This window comes from Pteronotus mesoamericanus, unplaced genomic scaffold (assembly GCF_021234165.1).
Source record: "Pteronotus mesoamericanus isolate MK-2021 breed Mesoamerican mustached bat unplaced genomic scaffold, CSHL_Meso_final contig_64, whole genome shotgun sequence".
Classification (NCBI taxonomy): domain Eukaryota; kingdom Metazoa; phylum Chordata; class Mammalia; order Chiroptera; family Mormoopidae; genus Pteronotus; species Pteronotus mesoamericanus.
Window position 1 is genome coordinate 3,692,581 of NW_026555224.1, and position 18,236 is coordinate 3,710,816.

At 43.6% G+C, this 18,236-nt stretch overlaps 1 protein-coding gene across 1 annotated transcript in view; it reads left to right on the plus strand.

Moving 5' to 3' along the window:
- The window catches only part of USP31 (ubiquitin specific peptidase 31), a 66,879-nt gene extending 50,353 nt beyond the window's left edge, over positions 1-16,526 (plus strand). The window contains exons 12-16 of the mRNA XM_054580903.1: positions 1,429-1,548; positions 3,766-3,991; positions 6,605-6,763; positions 8,317-8,469; positions 10,538-16,526. Coding sequence (XP_054436878.1) covers positions 1,429-1,548; positions 3,766-3,991; positions 6,605-6,763; positions 8,317-8,469; positions 10,538-12,105 — 2,226 coding nt within the window. The 3' untranslated portion in view covers positions 12,106-16,526. The remainder of the gene's footprint in view (positions 1-1,428; positions 1,549-3,765; positions 3,992-6,604; positions 6,764-8,316; positions 8,470-10,537) is intronic.
- The last annotated feature ends 1,710 nt before the right edge of the window (positions 16,527-18,236 follow it).

Genomic DNA, 18,236 nt, shown 5'->3' on the forward strand with positions numbered 1-18,236 from the left:
GCAGGTGAGGGAGCTCTCTACTGTAGCAGTTTGCAACTGTAAGTACAGGAATCAGAGAGGTGTTTTAGAGACTGTCATAGTTACTAGACATCACAACATTCTTAATGTATCCTACAGAAGTATCATTTGTTAATGTATCAGATATTAAAAAAAAAAAAACAAAAAAACCTGTTCCTTTATCACAAGCACTGGGCTGGATGGCCATGCGTTAGACTGTTAATGTCACACAGATGTGGATTTACCAGATGGAAGTTTAGGTCCCTTCCAGTCTAACTTTCTGACTGTCTTTCACTCACCCAAACTTTTGTCCTCCTGCAAATGTGATTGGGTCTCCTGTCTTGAAAAAAAACTGCCTCAGTTCTGTTCCGTTTCAAATCATATGCCAGTCTTCCTCCTCCTATCTTCTTCCTGACTTCACCATTGTTGTTTCCATGCTTTTCTGTTGTTGCCTGACTCACACTTCTCACTCTGTTCTTTGAAGTTCTCAGTCTACACTTGATCCCTCTGCAGAGTTGGTACTGACAGCCCTCTGACCTTATTGCTCTTTTCCCCGATTTCCCTGGTTTTCTGCCTCTGCAGCCTCAGACTCTGGTGGTTTCTGAACTTTTTCTGTTTCCCTTAAAATAGGCATTCCCACAACTGTCTTTGGCTTCTTTCTCTTCCATTCCCATGGCCTCTCTATGATGTGGTCCCAGATCTGATTTCCAGAGCAGGTTTAAAAATCTTTTAACCTTTTACACCTGTAACCTAGCATGTCCCCATCCTGAATTCCTGGTCTGCACAGATGACATACATAAATGTGAGGCCCAGAGTGACATTTATGAAGGTCATTTTGATAGCAGGAGGGCAGGATTGTTTGGAGCAATTCCATGCTAGGGAGAGAGAACAGTTAGGAAGTTAGAGAAGTCCAGGTAAGAGAATGAGTGAGGACTTTGAATTCAGGTGGTATTAATCGGGGTAGAAAGGAGGAGACAGGGATGAGAGATGGCAGAGAGGGAGTAAGTTCGGGTGGATGTGGAGCAGGAGCAAGAAGGAAGGATTTTACAGGTTTGGGATGACCCTCATGATCTGCCATTAGTGGATGGTTGTGGTATTTGCTGAGACAGGACAGGAGGAGCAAGGGGACTGACTGACTGTATGACGGAAAGGTGATGGTTTGGGAGCATGCTGGTTTGAGGTGTTTCAGGGTCATGTCCTCTAGACAGTGTGTACCTAATTTATCGTTCCTTTTTGAGAGAGAATCTATGCAGCAAATGTTTCAGTGCTATTTTTGATGGTGTTTGTCCACTGAGTTTCATCATATGTAGTTTCCAGAGAGATTCTTAGTTGTACCAACTAGGCCCTAGCCAAGAAGTGAGCCCAGCTGCTATCTGTCAGAAAGCCTTGCTTACCTAAGGAGATTAATGCAGTTGTGCTCCTTGTTTTCAGCTGGCCCCTGATGACGCCTGGCGCTGCCCACATTGCAAGCAGCTGCAGCAGGGGAGCATCACACTGAGCCTCTGGACCCTGCCTGATGTGCTCATCATTCACTTGAAGAGGTTTCGACAGGTAAGGACAGAGGCCCTGACCACGTGGTGGGCTTCGTGGGATTCTCTGGTGTCCCCGTTTGATCCCATGCACCTATCTGTGTGTGTTACAGACACAATCTGCTCCTTTTGGGGGTCGTCCTTTGTCCTTTCCAAGCAGAATTGGAGTGTCTTATGACACTTTAAATCCTACACATTTTAGTTCATACTGTGGATATTTCACTTTGTTCTTAAGCATTTGCTTTAAATTTATAAATGTGCTTAAATTTTGGCGAGTGTACTTTGACTTAAAAAAAATAGAGAAGGGCTTCTTTCTGGGGGCGGGTAGACTTATTTCTTCCTAAAATAATAATGGGTGTCATCCTGCTGTTGAAGAGTAGTTGTACGGTTGGGGGAATGAGTCAGAAATAATGTACAAAGAAAATCTGCTTTGAGTTTTGTTGTTCTGAGTCACTTTGTTCAAAATGGCTGTCTGTTCCCTGAGGTTAGCATGGTCCAGGGCTCCCGATGGTAAGAGAGCTAACTAAAAGGTAAATGATAGGGAGGGGTCTCTGAGGCCTGGCTGTAGGAAGTTTTATATCTGAGATTGGGGTAGACATTTAGTGGGAGCAGGTTTGCAAAGCCCTGCTGCCCAAGGGAGTATGGCTTCTGCAAGAGGCTGGCAGCAGCCAGTGTGGCTGGAGCACCAGAGTGTAGGTGTGAGCTGAGGTGGGTAAGGTGGTTAGGAACTGGTCACCACGCAGACCTTGCAGGCAGAGTGGGAGCCTGATGATAGTCTAAGCTGAAAATCAACATCAATACATTTGTGTTTTGAAGAGAGCATTCTGGCAGCAGTGTGGAGAATTAGAAGCCACAAGAATGAAGACAGGAGATCTGAAGGCAGCCGTTGCAGTCATCCAGGGCTGGGGAGGGATGCTAATGGCTTGGACGACAGTTGTGGCAGAGGAGGTGGAAAGACCTGAATACATTTAAGAGGTGCTTAGGACTTGTCGATGAAGTAGAGGTCTTAGGGGTCACACACACACAGGGTTCCAGGGCTGGGGCTTTCACACAGGTATGAGGTCCAGCTGCATGTCCCAACCGCATATACTCCAGTTGGGATCTGCAGGTGGCTGGCTGGTTGAGGGCTGGGACCCCAGCCTTCTTTTCTCCTTCCACACACACAGACTCATTTCCTTTGCTTTCTGTTTCTTTTGAAAGCATATCATTACCCTTCCAGCATCCTGGACTAAAAACTGCAGGGTCATCTTTGACTCTTCTTTCTTGTCCCTCTCATCTAGGCAGTCACCTCTTCTCCTTGGTTATGCCTCTCCATCGCCTTCTGTATGTGTACCATTCTCCCCATCCTTGCTGTTGCCCTTCCAGTTCAGACTTCCGATACTTCCCAGCTGTTTGCAATTGCTGTGTCTTTTAACTGATTTCTTAACCTAGATAACTTTTTCTACCTTGTTTTTTGCACTACTTATACAGTTCTTTACCCACAACTCTGATGACATGACCTCCTTAAAGCCTCAGTCTTCTCCCTTGACTAAGAACAAAGTCCAGATTCTTTAACCTGACCTTCCTGACCATCCAGAACCCATCCTACTTTTCTCTTATGAAAAAATTTCTTCCCTAATGGATTCATGTCTCCTTGAGGCAGCCATTATCCACTCCCAATTAATTTTTTAAAGCTTCCATAGACACAGGAAACATAGAGCAAATATTCATCTGACAGTTTGATTTCACCATGGACATAGAAAATATGGTTTACCCACGATTGTCAACTAAATGAATATATTAAGCCAAATCAGTGTTAACTTCTCATGTCATTGCTGGAGGGGGTGGGTAAGAAAGGGGCACTGCTCACTGAGTGGCTCTTCTGTGCCAGGCACTGTGCTTTGTCTTCCTTGTATGTTACTACTACACCGTTACTTTCATGCCTTTGTGACAGAGGTATCAGGGTGAACTACCTGAAATTGTCAATTTATAAGTCAGAAACCTTAAAAACCTCATCAGATAAAGAAACGGAGACGCAGGGAGGTTCATTACCCACTTATATGTAGGTCATTCCTGGTTGTACTTTTAGTGATCTTAAAACTTGTTCCTCCAGGTAGTTATTGTTTTGTATGTGTCTTGGGAAACATCAGACAGGTAACTCAAGCCACTTCAGCAGCTAGAGCCTATATTCCATGCCGAACCTATTCACCATCTGTTTGCATGAAAATATCACCAGAACTTGTTTTTCTTCTTGTGACAGGAAGGAGACAGGCGTATGAAACTTCAGAACATGGTCAAGTTCCCCTTGACTGGCCTGGACATGACGCCTCATGTGGTTAAGAGAAGCCAGAGCAGCTGGAGTTTGCCATCCCATTGGTCTCCATGGCGACGACCTTATGGACTCGGGAGGGACCCTGAGGACTACATCTATGACCTGTATGCTGTGTGCAATCATCATGGCACCATGCAAGGGGGGCACTACACAGGTCTGCAGTGCGAGAGGCCGGTGTCTGTGTGGACGATTCCTTCAGGCGTGTTTGCTTGTGACAGGGTCACTTGGCCTTAGAGCCTCACTGACCTTTACAGTAGGCAGTGTACCAGCTGTGAGGACAGTTTTCATCCTTTGGATCTTCATCCAAGAGCAAACAAGTGAAACTTCTTCCTTCCTTTTCTGAGCTGGACTATCAGTGGCGGTGTGGCTGATTGGGGAGTGGTGTGTGCAGATAGCACTGTCTGCTTCCCTGAGGACTCACTGTTCACCTCACCTGCACTCCCCATTTATGGTTTCACTCTGCTTCCTTGAGCTTCTAGCTTCTTCCTGTTTTGGAGTGACTGTGAAGTACTTTTATAGTGTCTTTAACATGACTCGGAAGGATCTATTTTCTCTCTTTATTTTTTATTTTTTTTGTATTAAGGTTACATGTATCCTAAGATTTTTTTAATCTTAGAAACTAGAGAGAGGGAGAGTGGTACCGAGATCCATAGGCTTAGCACTCAAAAATAACCACTAGTTACAGTTTTAAATTGTGACAAAAAAAGTACATATAACAAAATGTACCATTTAACCTTTCTTAGTGGGTGGACGGTTCAGTGTCATAAGTACAATCATGTCTCCATGCAGTTGTCACCATCGTCCATGTCCAGAGCTCTTGTATCTTAGGAGGAGTTCACATATTCTCTACATCCTTTCCCCTTTCCCATGCTGAGGCCATACCACTGCTTTTCTGGTATACAAAAAAATTAAAGTCTTAGATTAGAGAACACTTTAAATACCTCAACATTGTTGAATTACAGACACCTTGAGTGTAAGTATCCATTTGCAGTGTTTATTATGATGTTTTTATTTTGCTATAATTACATGCTTTGTATATGGCTAACTTGCGTAAGGATTCTAAAACTGTGCTTCTCAGATTATCTCTGCTGAAGAACCTTTTTCTTTTTAAGAATTTCCAGTCCTTCACAAATCAGTACTTTTGCTAAAATACAATTAAAGTTATCGTGGCAATATCAGATTGTTATAACAGTTTCCAAATGTTTTTCTTAATTGCAAACCACAGTTAAGTAGCACTGGTATAGAAAACACTTCGGTAATAGTGCTAGAAAGAAAAGCTAATGGAGTTATTTTGTAAATGCATTGTTTACGCATTAATGAGTTACCATGCTCCTTTGTTTCCACACTGCCTGGGGACAGACCATTTGAAGGGAAACATGTGGAAGCTAGTGCAAGGTTTCTCTGGCACCTCCTCTTGAGTGTGTCCCCTAACAGTCCCACTTTTACTCCAGAATAGCAGCCACTGACCAGACTGCTGCCATCTCACTGGCCCCATTTGCTACTTATAGCTCCATTTCTCTCCCCTCTGGTATCAGTGAGTCCAAGCTGCACGTGGCTTCCTTCCCTACATTCACAGATTCTTACTCCGCTCTTCTTTTCTGGACCTGCCTGGTATAGCACTTCCTTGCATTGGTCCCCTTCATCCTTTAGGGCTCTGTGCTAGTGAAAGTGGTTATGGCCAATTGAGGAAGTCACTCCTGGTGCTTCCTCTCAGAACCTTGTGTGCCCTGCCCTGGGGGCCATACTGAGTCTTTTCCAGTGGTCATTTAAATATTCTAGCGCTCTTTTCCTTTATTCCCACCCCAATAAATGGGTATTTTTAGACAGTGTGATAAGAATGTACTTTCTGGATCAAGCTTATCACACCTCTTGACAGTATGACATGGCTTCATGAACACTAAGTGTCCATTCTCGCTTTCGCTTAAAGGCTCTTTATTTTCTATCTCGGGCTTAGAATTAGAGCTGGAGAGAAGGCCACCTGCATTTATGACCTCAGATGTTCTCCATTTGCCAGGGGACTTCGCGGGGGCATCATTGGTGCTAGCCCCGAGGGAAGCGGGTTCGGGTAGGGGACTAGAAAATTCTGAAATGAGCTGGGCCCTGCCCTTCACCAGCGACGTGATCCTGGTTAATCATTGTGGGCCTCTGTAAAATGGGAATCACCATAGAACAGATCTCCTAGGATTAAGGGCCCTGTTTGGCACATAGTGAGTGCTAAACAAATTTTAATTGCTGCTGCTATTAATATCATTATTTCTAGTTCTTTTGTATTTCTATCTCTGATAAACACTAAATGGTTACAAGGTGCTTAAGTGAGGGTTTTTCAGCCCTGGCAGCATTGACAGCTTGGCAGCATAATCCTGTGCTGTGAAAGCCTGTCCTGGGCACTGTAGGATGTTTAGCAGCATCAGTGGCCCATTAGATGCCAGTAGCACCCTCACCCCCAGGTTGTGACAATCAAAATGCCTCCAGACTTTTCCAGATGTCCCGTGGAGGTAGAATTGTCCCTGGTTGAGACCCAGTGGTTTAAATAAATAAATACATTGTGTTTCCTAAGATTAAAAATAATCTTATTCATTTGGAATTTCTTGAAACATTTTACCTGAGTGTGATACGGCATTTGGATTTTTCACCTCTTTCTGTGTTACTACATGCAGCATTAAAAAGTTCTTGAATTAATTGTATGAGCCAAAGAAACAGTCTCTGTGTGTAGAGTGGACCATCTGGTGCAGCCATCCCTGATGCTGACGGTGACTCTTTTTGGCAGCCTACTGTAAGAACTCCGTGGATGGTCTTTGGTATTGCTTTGATGACAGTGATGTGCAGCAGCTGTCGGAAGATGAGGTTTGCACACAGACGGCCTACATCCTTTTCTACCAGAGGCGGACGGCAATACCGTCGTGGTCAGCCAACAGCTCAGTGGCAGGTAAGACTGACCCAGTTTTTTCCAGGACAGAAGGTTGTCAGTAGTGGTACTGAGAAATTCTCCAGAAGGTCTCATGCCTCTGTCAGTTTGATCAGATTAATCCACACATTTGCATTTAATCTGGAAACCAAAATGATTACAGTTACGGAAATGGCAATGGTGTGTGCAAGCAGCTGTGAACCAGCACAGTTTACAGGGAGGTAGAGTAATGCCTGGGTGGTTGTCTCATGGGTGAATGAGCATGGCACTCTACTCTGAAAGCAGAGGAAACAAGGGCTGTGGAAATAGAATGGAGACCTGGCTTTGGCACATTTTGGTTGGGTTATTACCTTGGGGCATGTTCCGTCCAAATCACATATTTATCATCTGTAATCCTGATGTAATAACACTGCCTGCCTCTTGGGGTCATTGTATGCATCAGGTTAGGCAAATGTGCCTTAAAGCCTTTTGTAAAGGGTGAAGCACAATTAGAAATAGGTATCCTGCCCTCTCCCCTGCCCTGTGAGATTGGTATATTCTGTTAGGAGAAGAGTTGAAGACTATGATAATATTACGTGACTTGGTTTAGCTTGATGGGGTCTAGTCTATTTTAATAAATGTAGGAATCAATGCCTACACTTGATGTGGGTGCGGCCACATATAATCTAAACAAGGGGCATGTGCTTCTTAGTGCAGGGTTTGAGTTTAAAAGAGTATGACTGGACTAGGATGTGGGAATGTGGTCAGGTTGGGGAATTTTGACCCCTGTTCCCCTTGAAGCTTGCAAGAGCTAAGTTAGAAGGTGCTAAACGGAGGCCTCTCTGAAACAGAGTGGCCCTTGCTGCAGTCAGACCCCCCAGTGCATCCATCTGTCTGCTGCTCACTTTGTTAACAGAAAGTGGGAACCCCAGTGCTCTTAAGTCCTGTCTTCAGTGCTCCCAGGAGTCTGGGCTGTACTCAGAAATGATATCGCTTGAGGGCTACTCGAGGCAGTCATGCTGCTTCATGTTTTCAATTTCAAGAGCAGTTGCAATTGCTCTATCATGTATTTAAGGGCATCCCTGGAACAGACAGGACAGATTGATATAAAGACCTATGTTTGTGTGTTTGTATAGTAATACTGTGAAAATGATTTTAAAATTAAACGAACAGGCTACGGAAATTACAGGGCACAGCTCTCTTTTCTTTCTGTGTTTCAAAAATATTATGGCAAGTACTTAGAACAATGCCTGGTGTGTAGTGCATCATAAATATTTGAAGAAGGAATGAATATGAGCGATTGTCTATATTCTGTTTTGTTGCCAAGCCCTAATGCTGGATTTTGCATTTTAAAGTATCTGTCCCTATACTTGCATTTTATTATTACAGATGTGTGTGGAAGTCTGCCCTCCTTCCTTTTCATGTTAGTAGGGGCTGTTTGAGCAGGCACACTGTGGGATCTGGGAGTTCATGCTAACCTGGCAGTGGCGACATCAGCTGCCTCCATCTTAGACAGCAGCACCTCTGTGACGGTGTGCCCTGCAGTCCAGCCTGGGATCCTGGCCTCACCTGGGTGCCCTTTCCTTTCTCTGCAGGCTCCACAAGTTCTTCCCTGTGCGAGCACTGGGTCAGCCGGCTTCCGGGGAGCAAGCCAGCCAGCGCGACCTCGGCAGCTTCCTCCAGGCGCACCTCCCTGGCCTCGCTGTCTGAGTCTGTGGAGATGACTGGAGAAAGGAGTGAAGATGATGGTGAGTATGGGCTTTGATGACAGACTTCCAAGATGGCAACTCACAGACACAGCACATGGTCCCTCACGTTTAGGAACCAAGTCTCAAGAAGGTTGTGATTTAGGGCTGCATAGTGTTATGATCATCAGTAACATTTGATATAAACAGGGCTTTTTCCTCTCTGACCTAGGACTTTTTTCTTCTCTTTCATCATTTTCTACTTGAAAGGAGTGGAGGCTGGAGAATTAACTCTGTACAATAATGAATACACTTTTTTCAAAGTGCTTTTTAAAATCTTCAGAGTAGCAATAAAGGGACTCGGTGCAGTTGTGATTTGCCCAGGATCACCTGGTAAGGGTTACCACGCAAGACCTGGCAGGGAGCTCCCCGACCTGCTCAGCTTCTCACCTTCCCACCATGCTGTTTTCCTGAGAGGAATCTGTGCCATGTTCTTTTATAGTACAGAAATACTATAGAACAAAAACTGTATAGAACAGTTTTATATAGAACAAAAACTGTTGCCTCTCCTTAGAGATAGTTTTGGGGAATTCTGAAGATAGGCACGATATAAAAACTTTGGAAATCTGATAAAAATTGAACTCCGTTTTATTTTACCTTCCCCTGCTGCTAGAGTAGTGACAACCCTTAGTTCCAGCAGGGCCCCAGTTGGTGTGGGAACATTCAGTGCTCTGAGAGCTAGAGGAGAGTAAGCCCAGTTTCTGTAGTGAGAACGGTGACTCACCTTCCAACAAGCCTCATTCTGTGGCCAGCATTTCGATAGCTCTAATCTACTTTTAGTGGTGATGGATAATTTTGGGACCATGAAATGGAGGGAAAAGTCAGGACGCTGGGAGAAGCATGACAGACTAGGAGATCTGCCTCACAGCATCAGCTCTGCCACCTCTGGCTTGTTGCTTCTCTGTTTGTAAAATAAGAGTATTGGGGTGTTTTAACTAAGCTCCTTTCCAGTTCCTAACATTATATGAAAAACTGACCTGTGAATCTTCACTTGTTTAAGTATATATATTGTTTCCAACACAGCCTCTAAACTTGAAATACATTGTCATTTTAACAGTAAGTATAAATGTGGTTTGTCCTGGTCTATTTTTAATTAGTATGATTGGTATATCAGTACCCTCGAACGTGTCATTATTTTCCACTAGTGCTGGTGGTGCCCACAGGACAGGGTGTGTCTCCTAGGATCTTCTCCAGACAGACTTTTACAGATTCTGCAGCTACAGTAGCAAGTGTGTATGGAATTTAATTTAGAATATTTTCTTTGGAAGTTTTAAGTCACTCAACATAGGAATTACATTGTTCTAATTACGAATATTTTTTATAGGTTCTAAGTCACTCAGGCTAGGAGTATATTTTCTCTCTAGTCCTTTGCATGGATCAGCTTTTATAGTCAACAATTACAGGTCAACCTGCATGTGGCAATGAGTGTGGGATTAGAGGCTGTGGCTCTGGTATTAGCTCTGCCTCTAATTATTTCTGTCATCTTGGGCAAAGACTTGCCTTCTGTGAGCCCCAGATGTCCTTAGTAAGTTGAAGAAGCTTGATGAGTAGCTCACATTTATTGAGCATCTGTGGAGTGTCAGGTGCCTTGCTGGACACAGGACTTTTTAAGATTTTACCTAATTCTTATTATATCCCTGTGAGTTTCAATAGAGGTCAGCAAACTACAGCCCACAGGCCAAATATAGTCCCTGCCTTTATTTTAAATAAGGTTTTGTTGGAACAGAACCATGCCTATTTGTTTATGTGTTAACCATGGCTGCTTTCATTTGGCAGTGACCCTCAAAACCTAAAATACTTACTCTGGGCCTGTACAGGAAAAGTATACTGACCCCTGGTACAGAGCAAGAAGGTAAAGAGATAGTTTGCTTATCACCAAGCTAGAATGTCCCCATTTTATAGGTAAGAGAACTGGGCTCAGAAAATTTGAAATCATAGAGCTGCTCCTTGACCCTAGAAACACTGGCTCTGAGGGTCATGTTCCTGTCATTCCATGAGACTTCTTTCATCAGTAGATGTTACTGGGACTTTTTTCTGTGTAGCTTAATGATACTCTCTTTGCTGCATTTAGGAGGTTTCTCAACTCGACCATTCGTGAGAAGTGTCCAGCGTCAGAGCTTGTCATCCAGGTCTTCTGTCACCAGCCCCTTGGCCGCCAATGAAAATTGCATTAGACCTTCTTGGTCACTGTCGGCTAAGCTGCAGATGCGCTCCAACTCTCCTTCCCGGTTCTCAGGGGACTCTCCGATTCACACCTCTGCCTCTACCTTGGAGAAGATTGGGGAGGCAGTGGATGACAAGGTCTCCATATCTTGCTTTGGTAGCTTGAGGAACCTTTCTAGCAGTCACCAGGAACCAAGCAATGGTCTCAGTCAGTGGGAGCACAAAGCTGTGGGACGGGCACCTCTTGCTGTCATGGAAGGCGTGTTCAAAGATGAGTCAGACACCCGCAAATTGAACTCTGGTGTTGTAGATGCACAGAGCAAAAACTCAGCACAAGGGGCTCACCTACCCCCCATCTCTGATCCATTTGATAACAATAACCAGATAGCTTATGTAGATCAGAGCGATTCTGTAGACAGCTCTCCTGTCAAAGAGGTGAAACCCCCAAGCCACCCAGGCTCCCTCACAAAGAAAGCAGAGAGCACAACCAAGAGCTCCCCCAGCTCCAGAGGTGCTTCTGAGCCAGATAAAAGCTTGCGGAAGGGGAGAACAGTCTTGGCAAGCCAGGAATCATCTCTGTCAAGTACATCCCCTTCTTCCCCTGTTCCTATAAAAGATCCTGTAAAGGCCTCCCGCTCCCGAAGCAAAGCAGATTGTTCCAGGGCTAGCGGACGGCATTCCTCCCCGGTCCCTGCCCATCCTAGAAAGGAGTCCTCCCCCAAAGCCCAGGACTCACTGTCCTCTCATTTGCCCCAGAAGCTGAAGTCAGCTTCTTCTCTCACTTACACCGCTTCCTCCATACCTGCCAAAAAAGCTTCAAGTCCTGCCATGAGGGGCCCCTTCCCACCTGGGAAGGGAAGGACTTCAGATAGGAGCTTAAGTAGGGAGGGCTCCAGACAAAGCCTGGTTTCTGACCGAGCCAGTGTCACCTGCAGCTCCAAACCCAGCTCCCCTAGGGTGAGCCAGGCCAGGGCAGGGGAGGGCCGGGGGGATGGGAAGCATGTCAGGAGCTCCTCTATGGCCAGCCTGCGCTCCCCCAGCACAACTACGAAGGCTGGTCTGAAGAGGGATAGCAAGTCGGATGAAAAGGGGCTGTCGTTCTTCAAGTCCGCCTTGAGACAGAAAGAAACCCGGCGCTCCACTGACCTTGGCAAGACGACCTTGCTCTCTAAGAAGGCAGGTGGGAGCTCTGTCAAGTTGGCCTGTAAGAATGCTGGGGATGACAAGGCAGAGAAAGGGCACCAGCCAGCAGGTTCCCAGCAACCAAATGCCAGTTCAGTTGGAAAAGAGCAGCTCGTCTCCAAGGACCCTGCTTCTGCTAGACATTCCCTGCTATCCAGTCGCAAATCCAAGTCTTCCCAGCTGGACTCTGGCGTGCCCTCGTCTCCTGGTGGCAGGCAGCCCACTGAGAAATCCTTCCAAAAGTTACCTTCGAGCATGCCAGCCTCTGCACGGCCTTCTCAGAAACCTCAGTGATATTGCTGCACTCTGTTTTCCCTGTAAAGATGTTTATTTATTTAGAACCCTGTCCCCCCCACCGAAACCCTCTATGCTTTTATTTTGTATTTTTTTGGGTCATGTGCCTAACATGCGTGCTTGCCTGTGTGTGTGCGTGTGCGTGTGCGTGTGTGTGTGTGCAGAATTCAATTGCAGATTGTTAAAAGTGTCGCCTTATTCTGCCATTGAACCAAATAACAGCCATAGGCAAAGCATCAATACCGAGCTAACTGGAAATACTATAGATGATACCCTGGACGGTCCCTTTACCAATTGTACATACTTCTTTCTGGAGAACTCTGATGACTTGTTGGACACTGGGGTTTTGGAACCTGTGAACCAGTTAAGCTATTGTTACTGTGCTCTGTCAAAGGATGAATTATTTGACTTGGGTTTCAGCTGAGCAGGATTTGTCCTTACTGTGGATTGTCATGTGGCACCAGGAGTTCTAACAACTGTGACACTAACAATGAAAGAAACCAAGAGAAAACTGTTGTTTTCTGCACTTTGGCCCCATTTACCAGTCTTTGTAAAGGGCAATATTTTAACACTAATGTTTCTCAGGTATATATACTCAGCTAGTCTAGGATGGACGTGTATCAGTAAAAGCATTAAAGTGGAAGGTGGCCTGTCAGTGACTGTCGTTTTTCCTACTGCCACACATGGAAGTTTTTAGAGGTAGAAGTGGTCTTCACTATGTTCATATCTACAAAGGTGTGTGTACCATAGGTGGTCTTGACTCTTGGGATATTGTCCCAAGAAGATGGCAAATTGGATATCCAGAAAGGCAGTCACTAGTAGTTAAATTTTTTTCCTTTTAAATTGCTAGTGAAAGGCATTGGGATTTTGAAATGTAGTAGGAGAGTTAATACCTTTGAAGGATTCCAGAGGGGTGGGGAATGGATTCTCAACTGGATGCATGAATGTGTACCATTTTTCTCCTCTGGTGTTGCTTTTTACTGTTAGAAGTTGAAAGGTCCATGACCGCCCTGTGCTCATGTCCATGCTTCCACAAAGTCTTATAAGTCATAGAGGGGAAAGAAGTTGCAGGAGGCCAAGTCAGTGATGGTTGAAGCGATGCGTAACAAAGCAGTACATACACACTTCTGATCCTGCCTGTTGAGCTCAGTATGACTGCTTTTCAGTAACTCATTTCTTTCTTCTCTGTTTAATATTTAATCTCTTACCCATACTCAGCAGGATTGGAGCATGTTCTGTCTGGCACTGTGTAGGCAAATTGCATTTCCTTGGTTAGAAAGAAAGAACCTCACAAAAATCTAACAGGTGAGCAAGACACATGGTGTTCTGAGCTTTCTGGGGGCATCTTGGCAATTTTTAGGTTTCTTTTCCTCCTTTTTTTTTTTTTAAGTGTCAAGAGAGCCATTATTCTGATTTTGTTTGAATAGCATTTGTCACTTTACAATGAAGACAGCGGGCTTTGTTTATATGCTCTTAAATATTAACTTAAAAAATATCACTGACTCTTCAAGTTCCTCCTCAACTCCTGGTGCACAGATCCATTTATAAATCCCCCTTGTCAGTATTGCTGTGCATGAGGTAACTAAACACGCATACATGCACCATTGTAAATTCTGCACTGCCTTTTTTTTTTTTCCCTTTCCATGAATACCTCTTGGGAAATGTTTCTAGTAGGTCACTTAAGTTTATTTTGCTGCTAATTTGAGCATTAGGTAACTTGCAAGTCTGGATTACTTTGAGGGTAGCTGGAATTTTAGACCCTTGTGGTAGTTAAGACTCACCTTTTTAGCTTTGTGAAAGTTACCGTAGTGCTCCATGAAATTTACTGAACACGAGTCTGCCCCTTGCATTCAGTCTTGTCACTTTCTTACTGTCCAGGTGTCTGTTGCTCTCCAAAGCAGCACTGTTGTCCTTTGTGGTAGTGTGACCTCCAACATCCGGCTGCCTGCGGTGTTATTGTTGCTTCCCATAGCACATTGGCAGCCAGTCAGTGTGTAGCTGCTGCTGCTGGTTTCCCTGTATCACTTTTTTTTTTAATTAGAAAAATTTTTTTAATCCTCACTCAAGGATATTTTTATTGATTTGAGAAAACAAGACAGACATCGATCAGTTGCCTCCTGTGTGTGCCCTGACCGGGGCTCAAACCTGCAGCCTTTCGGTGTACAGGACAGTGCTTCAACCAGCTGAGCCACCTGGTCAGGGCTGTGTCACTTATTTCCTGGAAAAGATGCGCCAAATATGGGATCATCAGTATTAGGAATTCAATATTTGTCTACTTTGAACCTCTTTCTTTCACAGGCAAATCACATTTGAAATCTAGCTGCAGTTCAGCAGTCTTACAATGATAATTTGGCTACATAAATGGTTTTATTAACTTTTTGGCGCTATAATCAATTAAGCATTAATAGAAAGTAGTTTAATTTTCACTGTGGTAAATATTTTTATTCTTGAGTGCTTCAAGATTGGATTTTCCATTTCATTTAATGTCTTAAAACAACTACAAACTCCTTTAATTTTTTATGAAATATAGAAATAAAGTACTAGTATTTATAACTTGTATGTCTATGAAATTGAATCCTTGTTTCAGATTTAAATGGAAAAAAATCAGGAAGTAGTATGGCATTGTCTAGGCGTTTTTATGCTATTACATTTCTGTGCTTAAGCAGTGAAAATCTTTATCCCTAACTACCAGGTACAACCTTTAAGCCACTGAGAAGGATATTTTTCCCAGAAGTTTGGAGGTGCTCTTTGAGATATAAAATATTGGGACATTGTTACTTGGTTCAGTTCAGTGGTTTGGTAGGTTAGGGACTCTGTTTTGTTTTATTTTCCTAATGATGTTTGCTGCGATGGGTGTACATGTGTTTGGGGCCAAAACTCACCTGCTGAGGTTGGTGGGCCTAATCGAGCATTCTGTCTCTGGTGAGCATAAAATAATCACCAACCATAGAGCTGCATCTGTAGTTTGCCTGTTTTTTAAAAAAGTTTTATTCTTGATTTTTTTTTCTGGTAAACATCTAGTGCACTGAGGCTATATCATTCCTTAAGACAGCCATATGCCTTGCCTTTGAAATCCCTTATATAATGTGCAAGCACAAAGAAACTGTTAAGCTCACGTTATGTCAAGAGCATCTCCCACCCCTTTTGTATTTTCTCCCTAAAAGCAGCTTAACTGGACCTGTAGTACGGTTGGGGTAAAGTATTATAACTATCTGTGTAATCATTCTCTCACTATTCATTTGTTCATTCTGCAAACATTTGTGGAGGGCCTGCTGTGCTTGTGAGGGCCAGCTGCAAGCTTCAGAAATTTGCCTTGGCTGAGGAGCCCTGGGAGCGCAGCTAGTGGACCAGGGTGCTGGTGATGTCCTGTATGGAGTGACAGTCTTCTCGGACAAAAGAGCGAGCGGATTCTGGTGAATCGCCAAGGCTGCTGGTCCTCCTGAGCAAGTGTGTTCTGGAAACCAAAAGTGCCCTTTTTCATCTCCGGAGGCGTTTTCCTCCACATCCATTTTCAGACTGAGCTGTTTCTATTACTTAGGGGTTGAAAATCCCTGATGAAGTCACTTCTTTAGAATTGGCTTATCCACATTGGTATGAGATTGATGTGGGGGATTTTTTGTGGAGGTAGGGTTGAGAGAAAAATTGTCATCCCTCTGAAATAGCTATCATGAAAATCATAGAAACAACATGTAAAGGGCAGTAGTAGCAGCCTTTAGGAAAGTGGAGCAGAGAAGAGCTGTGAACAAATCTCATTTATTTCAAATAAACATGTTTTTAAAATATATTGACATCTGATGTCACATTCCATTCTGACAGAATGACAAGAGCTGAAGTTTTTGTTTTCTATGGAGGTCATTATAATTATTGGATGCCAAGGTAATTAGTGTTCCGGGTTGGAATTTTGAGATAGCTAGAAAATCATAAGTACAGTTTCAATAAAACATATTCTGTGAGGTGGATTGAACTTTGTAGTAGTTAGAATTGAAAAGAGCGAAATTTGCTGACTAACCAGTGCTGATGTCCTAACACAAAAATTAGCTGTGATTGTGCAGGCTGTCTTTAATTTCTAAAGGGTGCATTATTGCTAAACCTGAGGAATATTTTGGGGGAAATCCTAGTAAGTAGTCAGTTTGGTCGACTCCCAGAGTGTGTGTTTAGCGTCTGCCTTTGAGCATGACCAGTCATTTCTTCCCCGAGTAATAAGGACACTTGCATGGCCTCCATCCAACCCAGAAACGTGCTCTTACTGCCTATCCAGAGCAACTAATGAACAATATCCAGTACACTAAATGTAAGTTTTTTTAAAGGCAACTCTTAGATTATGTAACTCCATTTTTCAATTTGTAACTTACTAACTGTGGTTTATTAATTAGTATAGAGCAGCATGAATGTGGTTTTTTGTTTTGCTTTGCACATGTTTTTCTTGGCCGATTTTTTTTTTTTTTTTTTTTTTTTTTAACCATTGACAAGACTATAAAGGATTTGCAAGCAGGAATGGAACTCAGTATGTTGAACACACTGGTTTATATACTGTATAGAAATGTTCTAAAAATATCCTGCCATTTTCTATAGATTTTAATTTTTTATATCTTCTAGGGTTCTATCATGGTCACAAGGAGAGACTGTGACTTCTAATAGTACTAACAATTTTAAGATGCTTTTGTAGAGATGTAGAGCTATTTTGGAAAGCTTTGGAGCTCCCCAAGCCACTGGTCATATGAAGACTAAGCTCATAGTATTATGATGGCATCATAGGGTGGATTAGTTTCTAGATCTGTCTCACATTCATTTTAATCCAGTGATTCCCAATTTTGGGGAGAAGTGAGATCCATTATGGACATGGGACACTTTTTCAAATCTCACACAGACCTGTCCCCAAGATTCTGTGACGCTTCTTCTGAATGACTTGTCTTGAGATTCTGATACCCAACATTTAGGAGCCTTACAGGGGACTTTTACCTAGGTCCCTCCCACTCGCAGGCTTTTCATATAATTAGTGTAGGGCTGGGTCCCAGGAATGACCGCATATGTTAAAGCTCCTGTGTGATTGCGATGTGCCTCCAGAATTGAGCACTGTGCTGGGACCTAGGGTGAGGATCACTCGGGAGTGACATTCCTCTGTTGTTTGTGATGGAGAGGAAAGAAAAAACATTGAAAACTGATCAACTTGTTTGAAGTCAGGAGCTTTTGATTCGGGGCCCAATTCGGGAATCGGCATTTGGTGAGGGTCCCCCCCCAGCACTCACCAGTCTGGTGGGAATTGGTGCTCTTAGTCTGTGGGGCAGGCAGTGTCCTGGGGGTCACAACAGGGCTAGGCTTGGGGGTGGGGTGGGGATAGGGAAGTCACTGAGCTTAAAAAATGCTGAAATGAAGCCTTCTGTGTTCTTGGAAAATCTGTCGCTGCTTTTATTAAGAATGATGGTTTCTTTGTAACCTTCTAAGTAAACCTTAGGCTGCCTCTGAATTTCCTGTTTAGTTCATTCTGTATGTACTCAGAATGTAGTTTCAGGAATTAAATTTTATCTGGAATTTTTTTTGTAACTTGCTGGTATTTTCATGTAATTTTTTAAAAATCAAATAATATTCATAAAAAATTTGGCCATGTATGTTACTGGTGGAGGCCAAAAAAATTTCGCGTTAATTTGTGGTGAGCTGAATGCACTTCAACATCTTCAAAACAATTTGCTGTGCTTCCCAGGTTCATCCCACTGAGCATTACGCTGGCTCCAAAAAGAGGCACAGTTTACCTGCTGTTTAACATTTCGAGGCATAAAGATACAAGGAAAACATCCAGGTTGGAGTGCTCCTTTACAAAGGCCCCCAGGGCAGTGAGACTGGCAGTGGAGAAAACGTAATAAGAAATTACGTTTCATGTTAGGTGCTATTCAACCGGTGAGAGGTCATGACGCCCGAGGGGAAGATGGTTATGCATTTCCACTGGCTGAGGCTCTTGGGCCTTCTGATCTGCTTCATTGTTCCCTTTAAGCCTCACCACTGGCTAAAACTAGGAACTCAGGGCCCTTCACAGAAATGGTTTCTCAACGGAATGCTTCAGTCTTTACACTGGGATTTCTAGAGTTGTCTTAAAAGCTGCATGCCATAGCACTACATAAAATGGCTTCGCTGTCGTC